Below are 17,589 nucleotides of genomic sequence, written 5' to 3'. Positions count from 1 at the left end.
TCATCTTTCATCTTCACTTGCTGTCATCGTGATGAAGATCATACATAACATTGGTTGACCATCATCAATAATGCAAACAATTCATTATAATGAAACTATGAGAAGATCCAGTTGATCTCCACGGACTGTCCAATGTCCAGCTCGTGTTGAATTATTTATTCAGTTTGTCTTTCAATCAAATCACTTTTGCATACAATAGAAGCTTTCGAAGACAATTTACATTTGAACAATTCCATAACCTTAATGATTCATTTGATTGCAAGACAAAGTTTGCTGAAACTAAGCCATTTAATTGGTGCATTTTAGATCAATGAAATAGGATTCAACTTGAAATATTTTTCATGATAATTGACAGTTATTGAATTGAAATTATTCCGCTAATCTTTAGTAGAAAATTATAATTAGTCCTTAAAAGTTTAAAGGTTGATTTAATTAATGATTTGCTTGGTTGATAAAGATGATCAGATTAATGGTGAGAATGGTACCAATCAACTTATACAAATCAAAATAAGATTCTTTGATTGATTGTTCATTTCTTTAATGATAACCTGCGAATAGAAGTTCAATTAAACTCATTTAAACCAATCATTCCCACTAAAAGTTACGTAAATAAAGAAAGGTGAATCAAGTTATAAACAATTTGATCAATCTATAATCAAAGTCACTGTAAGGTTCACTTGTTAACAACACCGAATCAATGGGAAGCTTAATTATTATTGTTATTATTATTGTTATTAGCAATATCATCTTCATCATTTGCTATAAGAATTAAGACCAAAAAGGTGACAAAATTCAGCTGATTGATCCAGTTTAATTCAGCTTTATTCACCTAAGGAATAGACTTTAGACGTTATTAGATACATATATTATTATTATAGAAAATTTGATTCATTTGATTAACTTAAATCTTAATTTATAACTCATAATTTGACTAAAATAACAACTTATTTGATTGAAAAACACGGGAAAATGTGTGACATTGAAATCATTATACTTGATTTTTAACCATTGAATTGAACCATATTTGTTTGATTAATCCTCAGATGCTAAATCTTCATAAATTTCACATTCCTGTAATGGCTTTCACGTAAATAGATCATTTGATGATTCCGAGAATTAGATAATCCGAGTTCAAGTGATTCTGTATTGCTATAAGTTTCCTGTTTGTGAGATTGTCTAGCTGATGTCCAGGTCTTGGTGAGGTAACCACATAAAGGTTTGTCATAAATAAACAATTCTGATTTTTTATTTTCTGAATGTCATCAATAACTTGATTTAATTCCCTGTAAACAACATTGAACCAAGAATTGATATTTTAATCATCATTGAACTTAATTATTTCGTTTTTACCTTTACTATTTTTAGTCTTGGCAATTTTGTTGTGTTGTTACTCGCTGACATCAACCCAGGCCTGAAACTGCTTTTCAAATCACAAGCCTTTACGATCAAATCATCAGCCCAACTCATGGATTATAACAAACCATTAAATTGTAATCAGCAATTAGAGCTTGTTTACAATTTGACAGTTAAAAATTACATGTTAATGTGAAAGGTCAGTCAAACACGTTGAATAGAAAGAATGAAAATCAGAATTAACTTGAAAATGACTTGATAAATTGTCAATTTATATGGAAACTTGAAAATCGTAATAGTTTGAAAGGGTAAAACAATGATTTGGTTCAGTTTGCAATATTCAATCATATTTCACATATATCATGGTTAGATCGCAGAGAGCTTCGAAGTCTTTTGTTCAATAATTTCAGTTTACGATTATTGATCTTGAAATTGAAAAGGAAAAGGAAGAGAAACTTTATATTTTTTTACTTGTCTGTAAGGTAAGAAAAAACGAGACATTGTTAGTCGCGTGGTTAACGTATTTACCTTTGATTGTTAACTTGTTTCCCACGATTCTCAGCAATCATTTGCTACTCAATTTACTTTACAAGTCATTCTGTCCTCAGGTAGGTTGACAAATAACAGCAACCACAATAACAATTAAGTAACAAAAAACAATAATTATACATAAGATGAACGTGAATGTTAAACAAAACAAAGTCAATGAATACAGTACTAAATGCAGTTACAGTAAAAATATTGAGAAAATAATTTTACTTTATTTAAGAGTTTTGGTTTGAAAACAAATTGATAACTCATTTTCACACGTTAATTAGATGGAATTTTCAAATCAATATTTCTTTAAAATCAGTTAATCATCATATTTCAAGCCATTAACACTTAAAAAACAGATCCATAAATTGGTTGATCATAAAGCAACGCAATTTGTTGGTTTTGTCTTCTCCAATCCCGGTAATACGACCAGCAATCCCATCACAATCAGAATATCACAAGACTTGCAATTAATAATCTATTTGCATCTAACAATTTAGGTAGAGATGAAAAAGCTATCAGTCATTTTGGCTATGAAAATGGTTGTCATTACTCACAAGCTTATTTTTAGTGCCTTCATTATTTTAGCTTTAACCAGTGATGATTTAAGAGGACATTTTGCCTTAAGGTTTCAGACAGTGTTAAACTGATGGACAAAGTGTGAGGAAAATAAAAGTCTTGATATGGTAACATAGGAAAGCTTGTTTATGATCACAGATTGAAGATTGCTGCTTGAAAAGTAACTCTGAGTTATCCTACTTATTCATGTTCAAATGATTTTCACCACCTTTTTAATATAGTTTTTAGTTGACATAATCTTCAAGATACTTGCAACAACACTTGACATGCATCTTTTTAAGAAGTAAATTGCCATAATCAAAACTCTCGAGTTAGTGACCATTGAAGGCTGAATTATTATAATTTTGGACATTCATCAATCGGAGTTCATTCTTCTTTCTTCAGGAGTCTCATTATTAACTTTCTTGTCGTGTATCTTTTGTTCAGTGCTTCTTCTGTTGATATGTTAACACATACAAAATGTATAGATTTAATTGGCCTAACTCACTGACCACAAACAATCAAATTTGAAGTGATAAAATTAAAAGATGGTCAACAAAAGGAGAACAGCCTGAGGACAAGTACAACTAGTAGCTGTGGTTATTCAACGCTTTTGTTCACTGTAATTCAACATGTAATCAAAGTTGAATTAAAATCCAGCTGAAATGAGAAAAAAATGAATCTTGAAAACTGTTAACACGCAATGTTGGTCAATCATGAACAAATAAATTTCGAGGAAGTTGTTACCGAGTTTGATTATTGATATAATCTTTTGATGGTTTGTTTTCACTCGATTCCTCAAAAGTCAAATACCTAGAATAATGATTTAGGTTTAAAATTAAACTTATAGCTACTGAGACTATTACGGAATCTTGAAATGAAAACAACTTCAGGAAATGCTTTACACCTGATTCACCTTCAATCATCTTTCATATCCGAAAATTGCGTCTATTGTTTTGATAAATGATTATCATTATTCAACTGATAATTGTTTCCTAATTAGTAATTACCGTTATTTGTCTATGAATAAGGAATAAGGGAAATATAAGCACAATTTTAACACCTTATTTGCATCATTATTTCAGTACTTTTTTATCGACTGAAATTTAATGTTATCGCGATGAAAACTAGCAGCTAAAAAAGATGAGTGTTTCACCAGATTTTTATGTTGATTGGATAATTTATTCCTGAATTAGAAATGTCTTCTGTAGACTAGACTTTTGTATAAATTGTATTTACATTAGCAAAAAATATAATATTTTTTTACAAGATGAAAGTTATTCCATGTTTGAATGTTGACTAGGAACAAGGCAAATAACCCTTTATGAAGAGTTTAAAAGGTTGATCACTTTCTAGTAAGCAAGTTCAGGTCCCCATGGACGGCAGAGTTTAAGACCGGTCAACTGACTTTGGTCTTGAATTGGAGTTGGGAATGATGTTGGAGGATATCCTGCAGGTAAATACTGATGTACATTGTGATGAGCTTGAGGATAAGAATGTGCATAGGAATGAGGGTAAGATTGGTGTGTTGTTGGTGGTGGTGGAGGAGGTGGTGGGTAATGAAGATTGTTATTTACATCAGTAACTGAAGAACTGTTACAGTGCAAAGAGTTTGATCCTAAAATTGTAAGATTTTCACAAGACGAGGTTGATGATGTGTTGGCTGGAACTGATGTCATTCCTGTTGAGGTTGATGAAGAGGGTGATGATGATGTAATTGGAAGTGGTTGAAACTGAGATGGAGTTGTGAATGCACTAGGATTCCAGGTTGCAGCGGATGAGGCCAATTTTAAGGCTGACTCTCGTTGAGTTGAATAACGAGAAAGGTGAGTATAAAGACGAACTCTCAACGGATTTTGATGGTCCATTTCCTCAACGTTGGATAGATATTGATCAACTTGTTTGAAGCACTCATCAAATCCAATTTTATGGTATTTACTTGCAAATGCATATGGTTCAAATGAAAATGTATCAAAGCCTGTGAAAAAATGTTGAAATAAATTTAGTTAAAATGAGTTAAACAAAATTAAATCTACTTTTGTTATTGAAATGGATAGTGAAAATTCACTAAAACATTTGCTGAACATTACTGGTTATCACACTGGAACTACTGAAGACTTGTCCCACTAACAATTGTAAGTTACACAAAATTAAATTGAACTTACCTTTAGAATGTAAAACTTTCAAATGGTCAACAGTTAACTGTAAAATCTCAGCTTTCTCGAGTTTAGCTGATCCTTGTTTCTCTGATGCAGCAGGTACAAGTCGTTTAAGTTCATTTAAAGAAGCATTGATTCGGTCTCTTCTCTTCTTCTCAACCATTCCTCGTCTCTTCTTTCGTATCAGTAAATCACCTGTACTGGAAGATGGTAAAGATTGTTGTTGATTCGAGGGATGATGGTCATGAACATGGTGATTATTGGATTGGTGATGTTGTTGTTGTTGGTGATGATGATGATGAAGAGGATGCATAATGTTGAACAAGGTGGATGGATGGTAAGTTGACAATGGAAGTAAGGTTGTTGCAGTTGCAGTCTATGGCGACTGTTGATAGGAACACGTTAGATAGATTGGTTAAGAAATGATGAAAAATAACAACAAGACTGTATTGAAGTGAAGATGATTATGGTGATGATGAAAGGAACGAACGGAGGTCGACTGTCAGACACGAGACTCACATCACATCAGACCCATCGGAAAGAAAAGGCGGAGTTAAGAATAACCGGCACCGCCTAAAGAGAGTAAAGAAAGAAAGAGCGAGACTGTGTTCCCACGGTTTTTGATGTTGAGAGTTGTTAACAAAATTCAATCCATGGGAAAGCTTAATTATTATTAGGGCTCCGAAAGATCTATTATATTATATTTATTATTTTTATTATTATTGTTATTAACATTATCATCTTCATCATTTGCTTTAAGAATTAAGACCAAAAAGGCGACAAAATTCAGCTGATTGGAAAGCAAAAGATTTGTATCCTGATGAGAAAATGGATCGAGCCAGTATCTCACACAAGTTTCATTCACCAATCTGTAAACATTAGCTTCATATCTTCAAACTTCATTTAACCAAGAGGTATTTATTCAAATTAATTAGTTCCATGATTTAGTTACTTTCAATGCTTATTTCTTCATATTTCTTGCTTTTCTTACTGCAACTTCTGATTGTCGTTTGGTTTTGCAAACAGAATGCAGCTTTATCTTTATTTTGTTTCCAAATGTTAGCCAAATCCGTTAACATTGAGATTCACATGAGTGGCAAACTAACGAGTTTTTGAAACAAAAGTCAAGATAAGCAATTGTTTTCCAAGACTTTTGTCATTCAATCTTCCCTTAAAATCTCTATTTCATGACAAATGAGGCAAAACAGTGTAATGCAAGCTATTTTACTCAAACTTATCGAATATCAACCCTTTATGATTCTGTTTTTTTTTCTCTCTTTTTTCAATAGACTAAGCAATTGACTTTACCATTGACTTAGACTGGACATACGCACTTTTAAAAATGGCTAATCTAATGATAATCATTGAGGATCAAACATACGATCAGGACAATTGGGAAGTTACATAAATAAGTAAAAAATGGTTACATAACAGCGATAACACGAAAAAAAGGACAACTTCAACAGCATGGTCATTGTATTTGGTGCTAAAGTAGTAAAAAGTGAAACAATAAAATCAAATGTTTTCCAAAAGGGTAAAAAAATCCGAGAAAAGGAGAGACAACATTTGACCTGAAAATGACCTGATCTTACTGTACTGATAACGGGCTCAACTGGGATACACGAGAAGAAAAAAATGTGAACAAATGCTGTTTGATAAGAAGATATAGCCTTTTCCAGGATTTGGGTCAACTATATTTATTTGGATATTGAAAAAAAAAATCGAGAGAGTGAAAGGCATCTTCACCAGTATACAATAACGTCAACAACAGTAATATGTTAAAAAAAGATATAAAGACTTTGATCTAGACCCAGGGAAAGCTGAAGATAAAGATGACACAAGAAAAGGCAAAAGATGGCCAGCTAACCGAACTAGAGAAAAAAATTTCTAAAGTAAAAGAAGTTCAGGGATTCATATTAAAACCTTGGCCCCCCTCCTTGTTATATTGTGTTGGGTGTTAAAGATGATAAAGAACATGAGACCACAGTGATAACCACCCCCAAGAAGAAGCCCCTTGACATTACCTTGCCTTTTGGAAGAAGCTTGCAGTCCAAAGTAGAGAAAAATATTACTCACTTTGCTTCAATGAAGCCTCATCATCATTATCATCACCATCATCATCTTTAATAGTAACTCAAACGTCTTACGTCTTACGTCTTTCTTAAAATATTTTCCCACGGCCTCTTTGCCTCCTCCATCTATAGCTTGTTTCATCCATTATTTTTCCATTTCTCTCTCTCTCTCTCTCTCTCTCTCTCTCTCTCTCTCTCTCTCTCTCTCTCTCTCACTTTTCACGCGTAACATTTTCTTATGATTTAATATCATCTTAACTACTACAATTACTATTACTATTTGCCACCAACATACACACACATGGAGAAAGAGAGACAAAGTTAAAAGTCTTACCTTGGCCCAGTCAAAAATCTCTGCCCAGGCCCTTAAAAGATCATTTTACAAGATTCAAACTTGTTGTTATAACAAAAAAAGGTGAGCAAAAACAACTTCTTAAAGGTATTGAGTTAAACTTGGTTTCACTTTCCATAACAATAATAATAGCTCTCTATCACCTTAGGGTAAATCACAATTCAAATCATTACCACTGTGACGGTTATGATTATTGTTACTTTTATCATTATTATTGGTAAATGTTACTTTCTTATCCCTGTCTAAATTGTCATTTGTCATGTCATTTGGATTGTAATCAAATTATTGCTATTGATAGTTCAACTATTAACCTTTTAATGATTTTTGAAAGGTTGCTCATCATTAGAGGCATTTTCCTCCAGAAATTCATTTATCTCGCAAAAGGAACCACTTTTTTTACAGAATTTACAGTCACAACTAACGACGATTATAATGATAATACAGTTGATTATAATGCAATTTAATAGTCTAGAGTAAATTGAAACGCAATGTTAATAGTTTACAATAATGAATACTTTCATTGATCTTAAGATTCCTTTTTTCATCTCATAACCATCAACATCATTGCGATTGTGCTTGTTAGTTTAGTAACATTTAATTGTTATCATTAATTTATAATTCAAAGTATTAATTATTAATATTAGCATCATGTTGATGAATATGAGTTAACCTGATTCCTAAAATAGCTGATATCATATTAATAATGTTGATGAGGTTCATAGTTAACTTGTTATGGCTAGCCTTTGTTATGCATGGCTGATACCTTTTTTATCACATCTAATGGTCCATCATTAACTATCTGTGTTAACCACACTGTGAAAATATCATAATTATCATCATCATCGTCACCATCAGCGTTGTCATCGTCATTATCGTCATCTGTACCACCACCAACAATAATAATAACCATTATCAAGTCATTCCGTTTTTTTGCTCATCTCTTTGACCTTGCCTCAGGGATAAATAACCTCAATTGACAATTCACTTTTAATTATTGTCAATCATTGACAATTCATGTACTAAAATTGCTAACCTAAGTTATATAATTTAAATTACAATGAACAATATAAAATATTAAACTAATTTTCCTTTTTTTACATTTTATTGCAGTTACAACTGGTTCAAATTTAATCATATCATGGTTCAATTTAAATGGGCAAATCTGATGAATCTTGAACGTTTCCATTCTAATTTAATTACAGCTACAGCTATTGTTGAAAGCAATTAAAGATGTCGTATTAAATTTTATAAGAAGCGCTGGATTGATGAAAATTGTTTGGACAATTGAGCAAAATGTTGATCCAATATATTTGGAAGGAGGGAAAATACCTGGCTATTTGCAGCTCTAATTAACTTAATCATTCAAGATTCAATACACTGAATAATTATCCAACAAGTAAAATCAATTTTCATGAGCAATTGGATTAATTTGCTAAATTCAAACTATTTTATAAGCTGTTGAAGCTGTTTTTTTAAACTCTCAAAATGACAACCTTGTTGGACCAAAAAAGCAATGGCATATAACAATCAAGTAAACAAATCAAATTAAGCAAATAACATAAACACGTGATGGTCAAATAGTGAAAATCAAAGGGGAATTAACTGTTCTGACAGTTAATGGAGATTAGTCTGGAAACTCGGCATTCAGGATCAACATAAACTTGGATTGATGATAACAATTTGATTATGGAAACAAATTTAGATCTTGACAAAAAAGCAACTTCGATAAAGCCAGAGATTGATTGAGCCCAAGTGAGCAATTCAAATTTCTGTCGAGAAACAAATATTCAAAGTAACATTCAACCTTTCCATTGGCTCATTTTTTGGCAAAAGGAGGAGTTTAAATGGTTCCTTGGGCCAATTGTAAGCTACAATTTGGGAGGATTATAATGATAATAATAATAATAATCACCATCATCATCATAATGATACACTTGAAATGATAATCATTTTGAAGGTTCAACATGAAACAGTGAAGATAACCTCTTTTGTCTGGCGATTTGCTTGAAGAGCTTTTTTGTTTTTCAATCGTTTTATAATCATTGCAATGATAAACAAACTGGAGTTACTAATAGTGATCATGTTTGAAGTCAATTTGAGTTTTTAATTTAATTGTCTGAAATGTTGAACAATAAGTGAATTTATCAATCTTGGGTAATTTGAGACTAGCTTCAAAAAAATGGACTTGTCAAACTGGTTGCTGTTAATTTTCAACTAATCCATCTTATTCCTGATTTTTAATAATTTTTTGAAAACTTTCAACTCAAATCACAATCAAAACCACAAAATGATTCAAAATTTCAAGGTTATCTTCTGCTTCCTCTGTTTTTCCTCCTCTTCCTCTTGCACTTTATAACATTCAATTTTACTTTTTAGCTGTAACTTTACAGCTTTTTTTGCATTCAATATTTTGTCTTGAACAATGTAATATTATCACCATTGAATTGTTAACAAAAATCAAATTTGAATGTCAAAATAGGCTTTTCAAAGATTGTTATGAAATTGATTGATTTAAACCATCGATAATGTAACTTTTAAATTGAAAGAATCAAGGAATTGCCTTTCCTATCGTTATTTTTGTTTATTTGTACCTTTGTTGACTTTTTTGATGGGAAACAACTTGATTAGTCCAACGGGAATATGGTTAATCAACTTATTGTTAATAATCTTTCAATAGCACTGTTATTACCTTGATATTGAGTAACCAAGCTTTTAACCAACTGGACTAATCAATCAATTCAAACACAAATTTTGATCAACTTTCTCATATTCACTGGGAACCATTCATTCAATGAAAGTTTTGTTTAACTCATTTCTTCAGCCAATATTCATCCAATTTTAAACTAATTACATAAATTTATGATTTTAAATTTTATTGAACTGAAGTGTCCATTAATTTTGGACTCAAATAGAGCTAGTTTTGAGCAACTGACCATAAGATCAGACATTTGTTTCATCATTAGAGCAAATTCAATTGATTCAGACAAGATAAAGGATTACTTGTGGCCAATAATGATTTATGAGTTATGAATAAAGGCAAATCTATTTTAATTAATGTCACTGTTTGAAGTTGGTTAACCAAATCAATGAATTAATTTAACCTTTTCTAAATTATTTTTAGATTAAGATACAATTTGTGGATACAAGTAGTGTATATGGTGATGATGATGATATCAAAATAATATGAAAATTGGTGATAAAAACGGAAAAAGTGGGCTGTAATCGGTAATGTACCGTTTCCACAAGGAAACAATGGTTAAAGCAACTCATTTTTTACTTAGTAGACATTAATTTACACGTATTTTCACGAACTATTGACCAAGGCTAGTTTCTTTCAAGTAAAGCATCATAGATGAAGATAATGAAGATGCGAGTTGGAGGATGGAAGGAAGAGCGAAAGATGAAAGGGAAAAGGTTTGATAAAAGGCCATCAAATAACACATCTCTTTATTATTTTGTCCCATTGAAAGTTACCGAGTAGAACGGCATTCGGTGGGTCGACCTTCAATAGCAACAAGTTCGAGGAATTTTTCATTCACTTCTCTATGTAAAAACAGTATAAATTGTATTTACTCTTGAAATTGCCTCTTTTTTGTGACTTTCCCTTCATTTTGAGTAAATTTTTCACCAAAAAAGAGGCAAATATATAAATGAATAAATAAATAAAACTAAAGACATAAATAATTTTGTTGTTTTTTGACACTCTTTGCGACATTTTGGTCACATTGTTCAATCAAATACAAATGACAAAGGCCACTATTTATGTATTTGTTGGCATTTGATGATGATTATTATTTTTATTGGTTGCAAATTGGACATTATAAATGATCGACCAGCCCACTCATTAAATCTAGTTTGTAACAATAAAATTAACTCTCACTCTGATCTTGCTAATAACAACGGTTGGTGGTTAACATTTAATTCAAGGTTTGCGATTCACTGATTATTCAAGTTAAAATTCAAAATCATTCTCTAAACTATTCAGCTTAAATCTCTTGATCAGATGAATTTATAAATGAAATACTCTCATAACAATCTGATGATTATCCGATTGAATAACAATAGTTTTTGCTTTACAACCGAGAAAAGGTTTAATCTTTATATTTTAATAATCAACAGGTTATTCTGAATGTTGACTACATGTTCTGATATATCCAATCCAAGCCATGGCGGACATCTGTGAACAGACTTGGTGCTCCTTGAAGACCACATGGATAACTGGATAAGACATGGGAATAAAGGCCAGCCAGATAATATCGTTGACTGAATTGAATCATCAATGGTGAGCCTTCATCGCCCTAAAAGAATACAAATTGAAAAGACAAAGAATTAGTGATTTATGCATTCACATTATTTAATTAACTTACATAGCAGGGTCCTTTATTGTATTCCTTGGCACAGAACAGGTCATTACTTAGATTAGATGAATAATATCGAACACATTCCTCTCGTCCTGTTAATTTGAGATCAACTTGTTTTAATGATGTTGAGCCTCCAGAATCTAAAAGAGTTAAGTTATTCAATTAAAATAGTTAGTTAATTGGAGTGAAATCTCTAAGGATGATAGCTAAAGATGTTAAAAAGGTGAAGAAGTCCGGTTAAATTGATTATAGATTAACAGCTAAAGTCAACAATCTACTTGCGTCTCTATTTGATTAAATTCATGTAACTTCTCAACATCTTTTGTTAAGATACACTTTTGTACTTTTCAAAGAGGAGTTGTATTATTGTTGTAGGAGGAGGAGGAAGAAAAGAAGAAGGAAGAAGATGATGACCAAGAGGATGAACGATTAAGGAGGGTCACTTACTAACTGTTGTCCGTCCCCATCCCAATGACCGGACATTATATCCAACTGGATAAGGTGTATCCACAGTGGGCAAGCAAACGGGAGTAAATTGTGTGGCCGGTGAGGTTAAAGTTAAAATAGCCAAATCACTTTTGTAACGGTTCCATAGTTGATGGTTTGGATGAATGATGACCTTTCTTACTTGAAATGATCTCCGGTCACTTTCACGTTTGGTTATATCAAAGGCACCCAAAATGACCATCAATTGTTTAACATCAAATCCAGGCGATTCAATGCTGTTTTTGTATCATAATCAATAACCACAATTGAATAAGGATGAGAGGTAAAGAAGAGTGGGAGGAAAAGATAGAGAGAAAAGATCATGAAAATTATGATGTTTATGTAAACATGTTTAACAATCTGGAAAAAAACAACTTAAATTACTAGATTCATACATTGGTCTAATCAATGATGCAGTGGTAAGAATCGCATCCGATGAAATTAGAGCTCCACCCCCAATCAGCTGTCCCTTATAACCTAAAGCAGCCTGGACAAGTCATGCATAAATTAACAGGTGTTTTATTTGTAATTGTTATTTTAATCGACCTTACATTCCAAGGATAGTCAATCTGTTGGGGCGATTGGCCTCCAACTATTCTTTTACGACGGACTTTACCTTTGGCCAAACCACATCCTCCACTTGTAAGGGAATCTCTTCTCAGATCTGCATCTACTGGTTCAAATTGGGTAAGAAATTTTGTTTAATTGTTATTCAATAGCTATTTTAGTTAGGTAAAGTAATTTATGGTTTTTTATATTTGTCTTATCCCTGACCTGATGAGAAGCAACCAGAAAATTGTGAATTTATGGCAATCCAATCGAGATATTTGGCAACATTAGTGTAAACTCCAGGAGAATCGGTATTTCCACATCCTCTGCCAAATGAAATTATTCCAGTGATTTCTATTCTTCCCCTTGAATTACGTTTCATTATGGGTCCACCTGAATCACCTTGACAAGCGTCTGAATTAGCTGATGAAGCACAAAAATTTCTATCTGTGATATACGATGGTGGATATGATGATCGACAAATTGACTGATCAACATAATTGACAGTCGCGTGGCGAAGTATATCACTACCTATGCCACCTTGTTCCATTAAACCCCATCCAGCGACAATTAACTTTGATCCATCTGATGGTGTTGAAGTTGGTGGAGGTAGACAAGCTGGACGAACAGTTGATGAGAAAGAAACGGGACCAGCTAATTTTATTAAGCCAATGTCACTGTCATGGAATCTTCGATTATAATTTGGATGAGGAATTATTTTTACCACTTTATAAGCTCTACAGTCAACCTTTTTCACATTATGGCATCCAACAAGTACATCAATTTCACTAGGATCTAAACCAACTAAACAGTGAGCTGCTGTCAGAACATAATTGGAATCAATCAAAGCTCCACCGCATATTATTGATCGACCAGCAAATCGAATAGCTATCAACCAAGGATATCGATGTTCAGGATAAACTTCAGTTCCTCCAACAATTCGATCTGACCAGTTTTCTCGACCGCACTCTATAGATTCATCAAAGATAATTTATGATTCGATACTTACTTTAAGCTGCAAATTGTAAAATTGAGCTCTTACCACAAGTTTGTATTGAGTTTTGCCGTTTTACAAGCTGTGACTCGATTGTTTGATTAAAGCAACCATCCCTGATTTTTTTAATTAAATAACAAATAAAAATTGAAATTTCCTGCTTTTTCAAAGTTTTTACAGCTCTCACCTTAAGTTTGATTCATTATCAGTTGAGCACTGGACTATTGAACAATAGTTTGCTACACAAAAAATAGAGATTAAACTGTTAATCAAAAGTTTCATTTTGATTGGGGTTTTCATGGCATCAGAAATGAAAGAAAATTGTTTTTGATCATTTTATATTACATTTAAACGATCTTAATACGCCAAATATCAATCAAATCATCAATATGTTTCTGAGTTTGATAAAAACAATTGAATCACCAAACAATCTGAATGAAGTCAGGTGAAAGCAAAACAATGAAGAAAATGTTACTGTCGAATGTTTAATAGCATTAAGCAATTAATTTCCCCATGTTAATCTATTATAATGTATTAATAATAACACGTACATTACATTCGAAAGGGTCAATTGAAACCGTTAATTTATTTACAGTATTTAGCTTTACATTTTCATAAACTAAACTGCAATCCACCTTTGAACAATCTGAACTCTTGAACCAACCGTCTTGAACATTTTACAAAACAAAAACCATATTTGCTGCGTTCATTTTTCACCATAACTATTTGATAACTATCAAAATATCTAAAATTAATGTAATTTGTCACAAGAAACAAAATTTTTGCATCAAACAAAAAAATTACAAGTTTTCGAGTTATCCTGCCATCTATTGTTGCCCAATTCAACTGCTTATGTAATCTTTTCCTTTTATTGTGTTTCTTAATTGATCAAAAATTGATCGCAATAATTATAATCTTACTCAAATACGCATCTAATGATCAGAATTTTGTCGAGATAATGACTTGGTTAGAGATATGTTGAAATTCATGTAATTTGGTCTTCGATGATGATATTAAAGATATTAGAGTCAAAATCTTATTGACATTACGTTGCAAATGATAATTTAACACTGGATGTAATTATATTGTTAGAAGAAGATTAATTTGCATCGAGGTTCTAATTCGGAAGCATTTAAAGTTGGGATTATTAATGTTTTATAAAACAATTTTTCATTCTTATCCATTGATTTTTCATGCTTCTAGTGATGGATTGAAGTGAAAATGAGTTGACAAACATTTGATCAATGTTTACATTGTATCACATTTGTATCTTGAAAATGAATCATTGAATCATTCATTGAGGAATAATTAGGCAACAATTAATCTATTGCTATTCAAAGGTGTAATCGTTGAATAGTGACGATTTCAGATTTTGGTTCAAGATTTGTTAATAAGTTACTATTGTAAAGCCTATTGTCCAAAGTAGTGATGGGCTCCGATCAATTTCAAATGGCCAAAGATCTAAGGATGTGTCAAAACACTAATCAGCTTGTTTTATGCAAAATTGCATGTTGAAATTTATCAAGCAGGAAATACAGTAAAAATAGAGTATTTTTTATCGAAAAATCCATCGATCCGAATTCAGATGAAGAATGATTCCGTGGAAAAATGATAGTTGCTATCTTTGGAAGCTCGAGTCATAGTGGGGTCTCTGACTTTACAGGTCTCTTTTAGTATCGATCTCTATTTGTATTTTATCACTTAAGTATTAGTAAAATTTAAATCCCTACTTAAATTAGAAACTTAAATTGTCAAATAAGAGCTTTATTGTTATTCATCTCTAATAGATGGAGCTACCCATCTAAAATTTTAAGATTTTTCCCACAATTAGTTGAACTAAATTAGATTCAGTTTGAATTAGTTTTTGTTTTTGTTTTTATTCTTGTTTTAGTTTTCTTTTGTTAGTGTTTCGTCTATATTTTTGAGCAAAAGTAGAAATTTTGACTTTGACGACCGATTAGTTAATTTTTCCCATTTTTTCTCTTTTTTCAAAATTAATTGCAACCTAAATCCATTTTTTGAGAAGACTGGTCGAGATATTTACCTTTATGACAGAAACCTGGAGTTGCTTCTTTCGTGGTCTTGTTTTGACACTAAAATTTTTCTCTAATTCATCAAAATTTGGGTTATAATTCAAAATTACATAATTTGATGATTCATCGCACATTATCTCCAATGAATAATAAAAGATCTTACGATTGATTTCCATTGAATGGATGATGAAAAGAGTGAACAATAGATACAGCAAGGTAATTTATTATCTCAATCATAAGATTCTAAAACATTGGAACCGACATCAATTTCCATAGAAAAATCCTTTCTATGGAAATTCAATGGCAAAGAAAATTCTGGTCATCGTGAATAATTAAATAACAAAAATGATCATAATTTCCCAACTTTGATTATTGATTGAATAAACTTCAAGCTTTCTTGGTTGCTGGCCATTTTAGACGAACAATTGAATTGCTATGTTCAAAAATTTAAAAAATGATGCCACAGTCAAACCAAAATTTAAATATGTTAATCAATGCTTCTGTTTATAAATTTAGGTTCAGATTAAAATTCAAAATTTGATCGATCAATTGTGTAAATTGTATTATCTGCTATTCTAATGATTTAACTATTAAGATTAGAAACTTAATAGCTTCATTTGTCTCATTTCACATGCAACAACCTAATACATTGTACAATTAATAAACTTATGTTTTCTAATGGGAAAATCAATCCAAAGCTGAATCATTGTACACAATTGTCAATGAGTTAAAGCAACTCCAATCAAGACTTTGATTACTTTATTGCTGTGTTTTCTTTCTATTTGATTCAGATAATGTTATAATCTTCAGCTACTGTAAACAAAAACATTTGACGATCAACAACCTGACTTGTCGGTATTGACTGTTATCAAAAAGATAAATTTGAGTTTCCAATTTATTTTTCGTGAAATTTGATCTCTTAATTAAGATGTCTGGCCATGTTATACTGTTTTTTCCCCAACATCAGATAAATATACTAGCCAGAATAATAATGATAATTTGAGCAATTTTTCCCATGAAATCTTGCCTTTCTATTGCGCCATATTCTGAACATTGAATGATTGCAATGTTTGTACTTGTTCATTGATTGTGATTTTATGCTCTTTTTAATCAGTTTTTGTAGGTATTTTTTGCTCTTCTGAGAATCGGGTTATTGCATCCAGTAACGTTAACTCATTTTTATACAAAATCCTTGATACTTTTCCAGTGAACAAAATGACAAATTACTTTGATCTAGTAATTGGAATTTGGGAATTACCAGTTTTCTCAAATTTTCAATTCAACACCGTTTTCCATCTTCACACCTATGACTTGAATAACCATTGAAACTTTCCATTTCGTATACAGTTGGTTACATTTAACAACCAACAATTGGTTAATAAACATTTGTTCAACTGTAGCAAGGTCGGTGAGAAACGTGATTGGTGATAATTCAACACTTTGGAGCACCTTTCTTACACATGAAAGTTTATCCGTGTTAATTAGATGATCGATAGACAAAAACTCGGTTACTACATCACGAGACAGTTAATTGAGAAATTTGATGAGTCGATAAAATCTTAGACTCTTGATGAGATTTTGCTCCTTGCTCCAATTAATCCAATTACGCAGGTTAACCATATTAGCTTTCATGTTATATAGTAATCTCTTTGATTTACATAAGATTACTCGGACAATACTTGATTGTATAATCGACTTGAATTGAATGGGCAGCATAAGTATATTGAATTCATAACCATGATCAGATCATCTTGACCAGTTGACGATTAAAATCAATTTGTAGATGGCCATAAGCTAAGAAGATGGCGATTAAACTGCTTAAGGTTGTTGAAATGATGGTGACAGCTTTTCAGTGATTTATGATCAGATAACTGGTAAAGGTGATGTAATTTCAATTACATAAAACTCAATCTCTGCTAGACAGAATTATCAGCCGGTTAAATAGCCAACTCTTCAGCCAATCCTTGTTAACAGTTATCAACAGCTAATATTTGATCATCCAGAGCACATTCGTTTGGATAATTCCACTCATTCTGTTTTTGTTGTTTAAAAAAATTCCCAAAAGTTTAACTATCAAATTGATTGAGTCTAGTAATGAAAATCATCAGGATTGTTGAACTAGGTTGATCATGACAACT

General features: G+C 31.7%; 2 protein-coding genes and 1 long non-coding RNA gene across 3 annotated transcripts; 1 reads left to right on the top strand and 2 right to left on the bottom strand.

Moving 5' to 3' along the window:
* Positions 1 to 3,605: 3,605 nt before the first annotated feature.
* Positions 3,606 to 5,144, bottom strand: Hey (Hairy/E(spl)-related with YRPW motif). The gene is made up of 2 exons (XM_015926399.3): positions 4,611 to 5,144; positions 3,606 to 4,423 (listed from the first exon to the last, which is right to left on the bottom strand). The coding sequence occupies exons 1-2, from the start codon at positions 4,915 to 4,917 to the stop codon at positions 3,798 to 3,800; spliced, it is 933 nt and encodes a 310-aa protein (XP_015781885.2). The 5' UTR covers positions 4,918 to 5,144; the 3' UTR covers positions 3,606 to 3,797.
* Positions 5,145 to 5,210: 66 nt separating this feature from the next.
* LOC107366920 (uncharacterized) lies at positions 5,211 to 9,612 on the top strand. Its single transcript, XR_001569786.3, has 3 exons — positions 5,211 to 5,518; positions 5,894 to 7,091; positions 8,139 to 9,612. It is a non-coding gene; the product is annotated as an uncharacterized LOC107366920 (long non-coding RNA).
* A 1,500-nt stretch (positions 9,613 to 11,112) lies between these two features.
* LOC107366910 (polyserase-2) lies at positions 11,113 to 13,718 on the bottom strand. The gene is made up of 8 exons (XM_015934555.3): positions 13,606 to 13,718; positions 13,467 to 13,534; positions 12,650 to 13,393; positions 12,427 to 12,545; positions 12,271 to 12,362; positions 11,837 to 12,111; positions 11,396 to 11,529; positions 11,113 to 11,326 (listed from the first exon to the last, which is right to left on the bottom strand). The coding sequence occupies exons 1-8, from the start codon at positions 13,716 to 13,718 to the stop codon at positions 11,165 to 11,167; spliced, it is 1,707 nt and encodes a 568-aa protein (XP_015790041.2). The 3' UTR covers positions 11,113 to 11,164.
* Between the last annotated feature and the right edge of the window lie 3,871 nt (positions 13,719 to 17,589).

This window comes from Tetranychus urticae, chromosome 2, assembly GCF_039701765.1.
Source record: "Tetranychus urticae isolate SD_2017Ah chromosome 2, NJAU_TeUrti_SD_1.0, whole genome shotgun sequence".
NCBI classification, from domain to species: domain Eukaryota; kingdom Metazoa; phylum Arthropoda; class Arachnida; order Trombidiformes; family Tetranychidae; genus Tetranychus; species Tetranychus urticae.
This window is presented reverse-complemented; position numbering and strand designations above follow the sequence as displayed.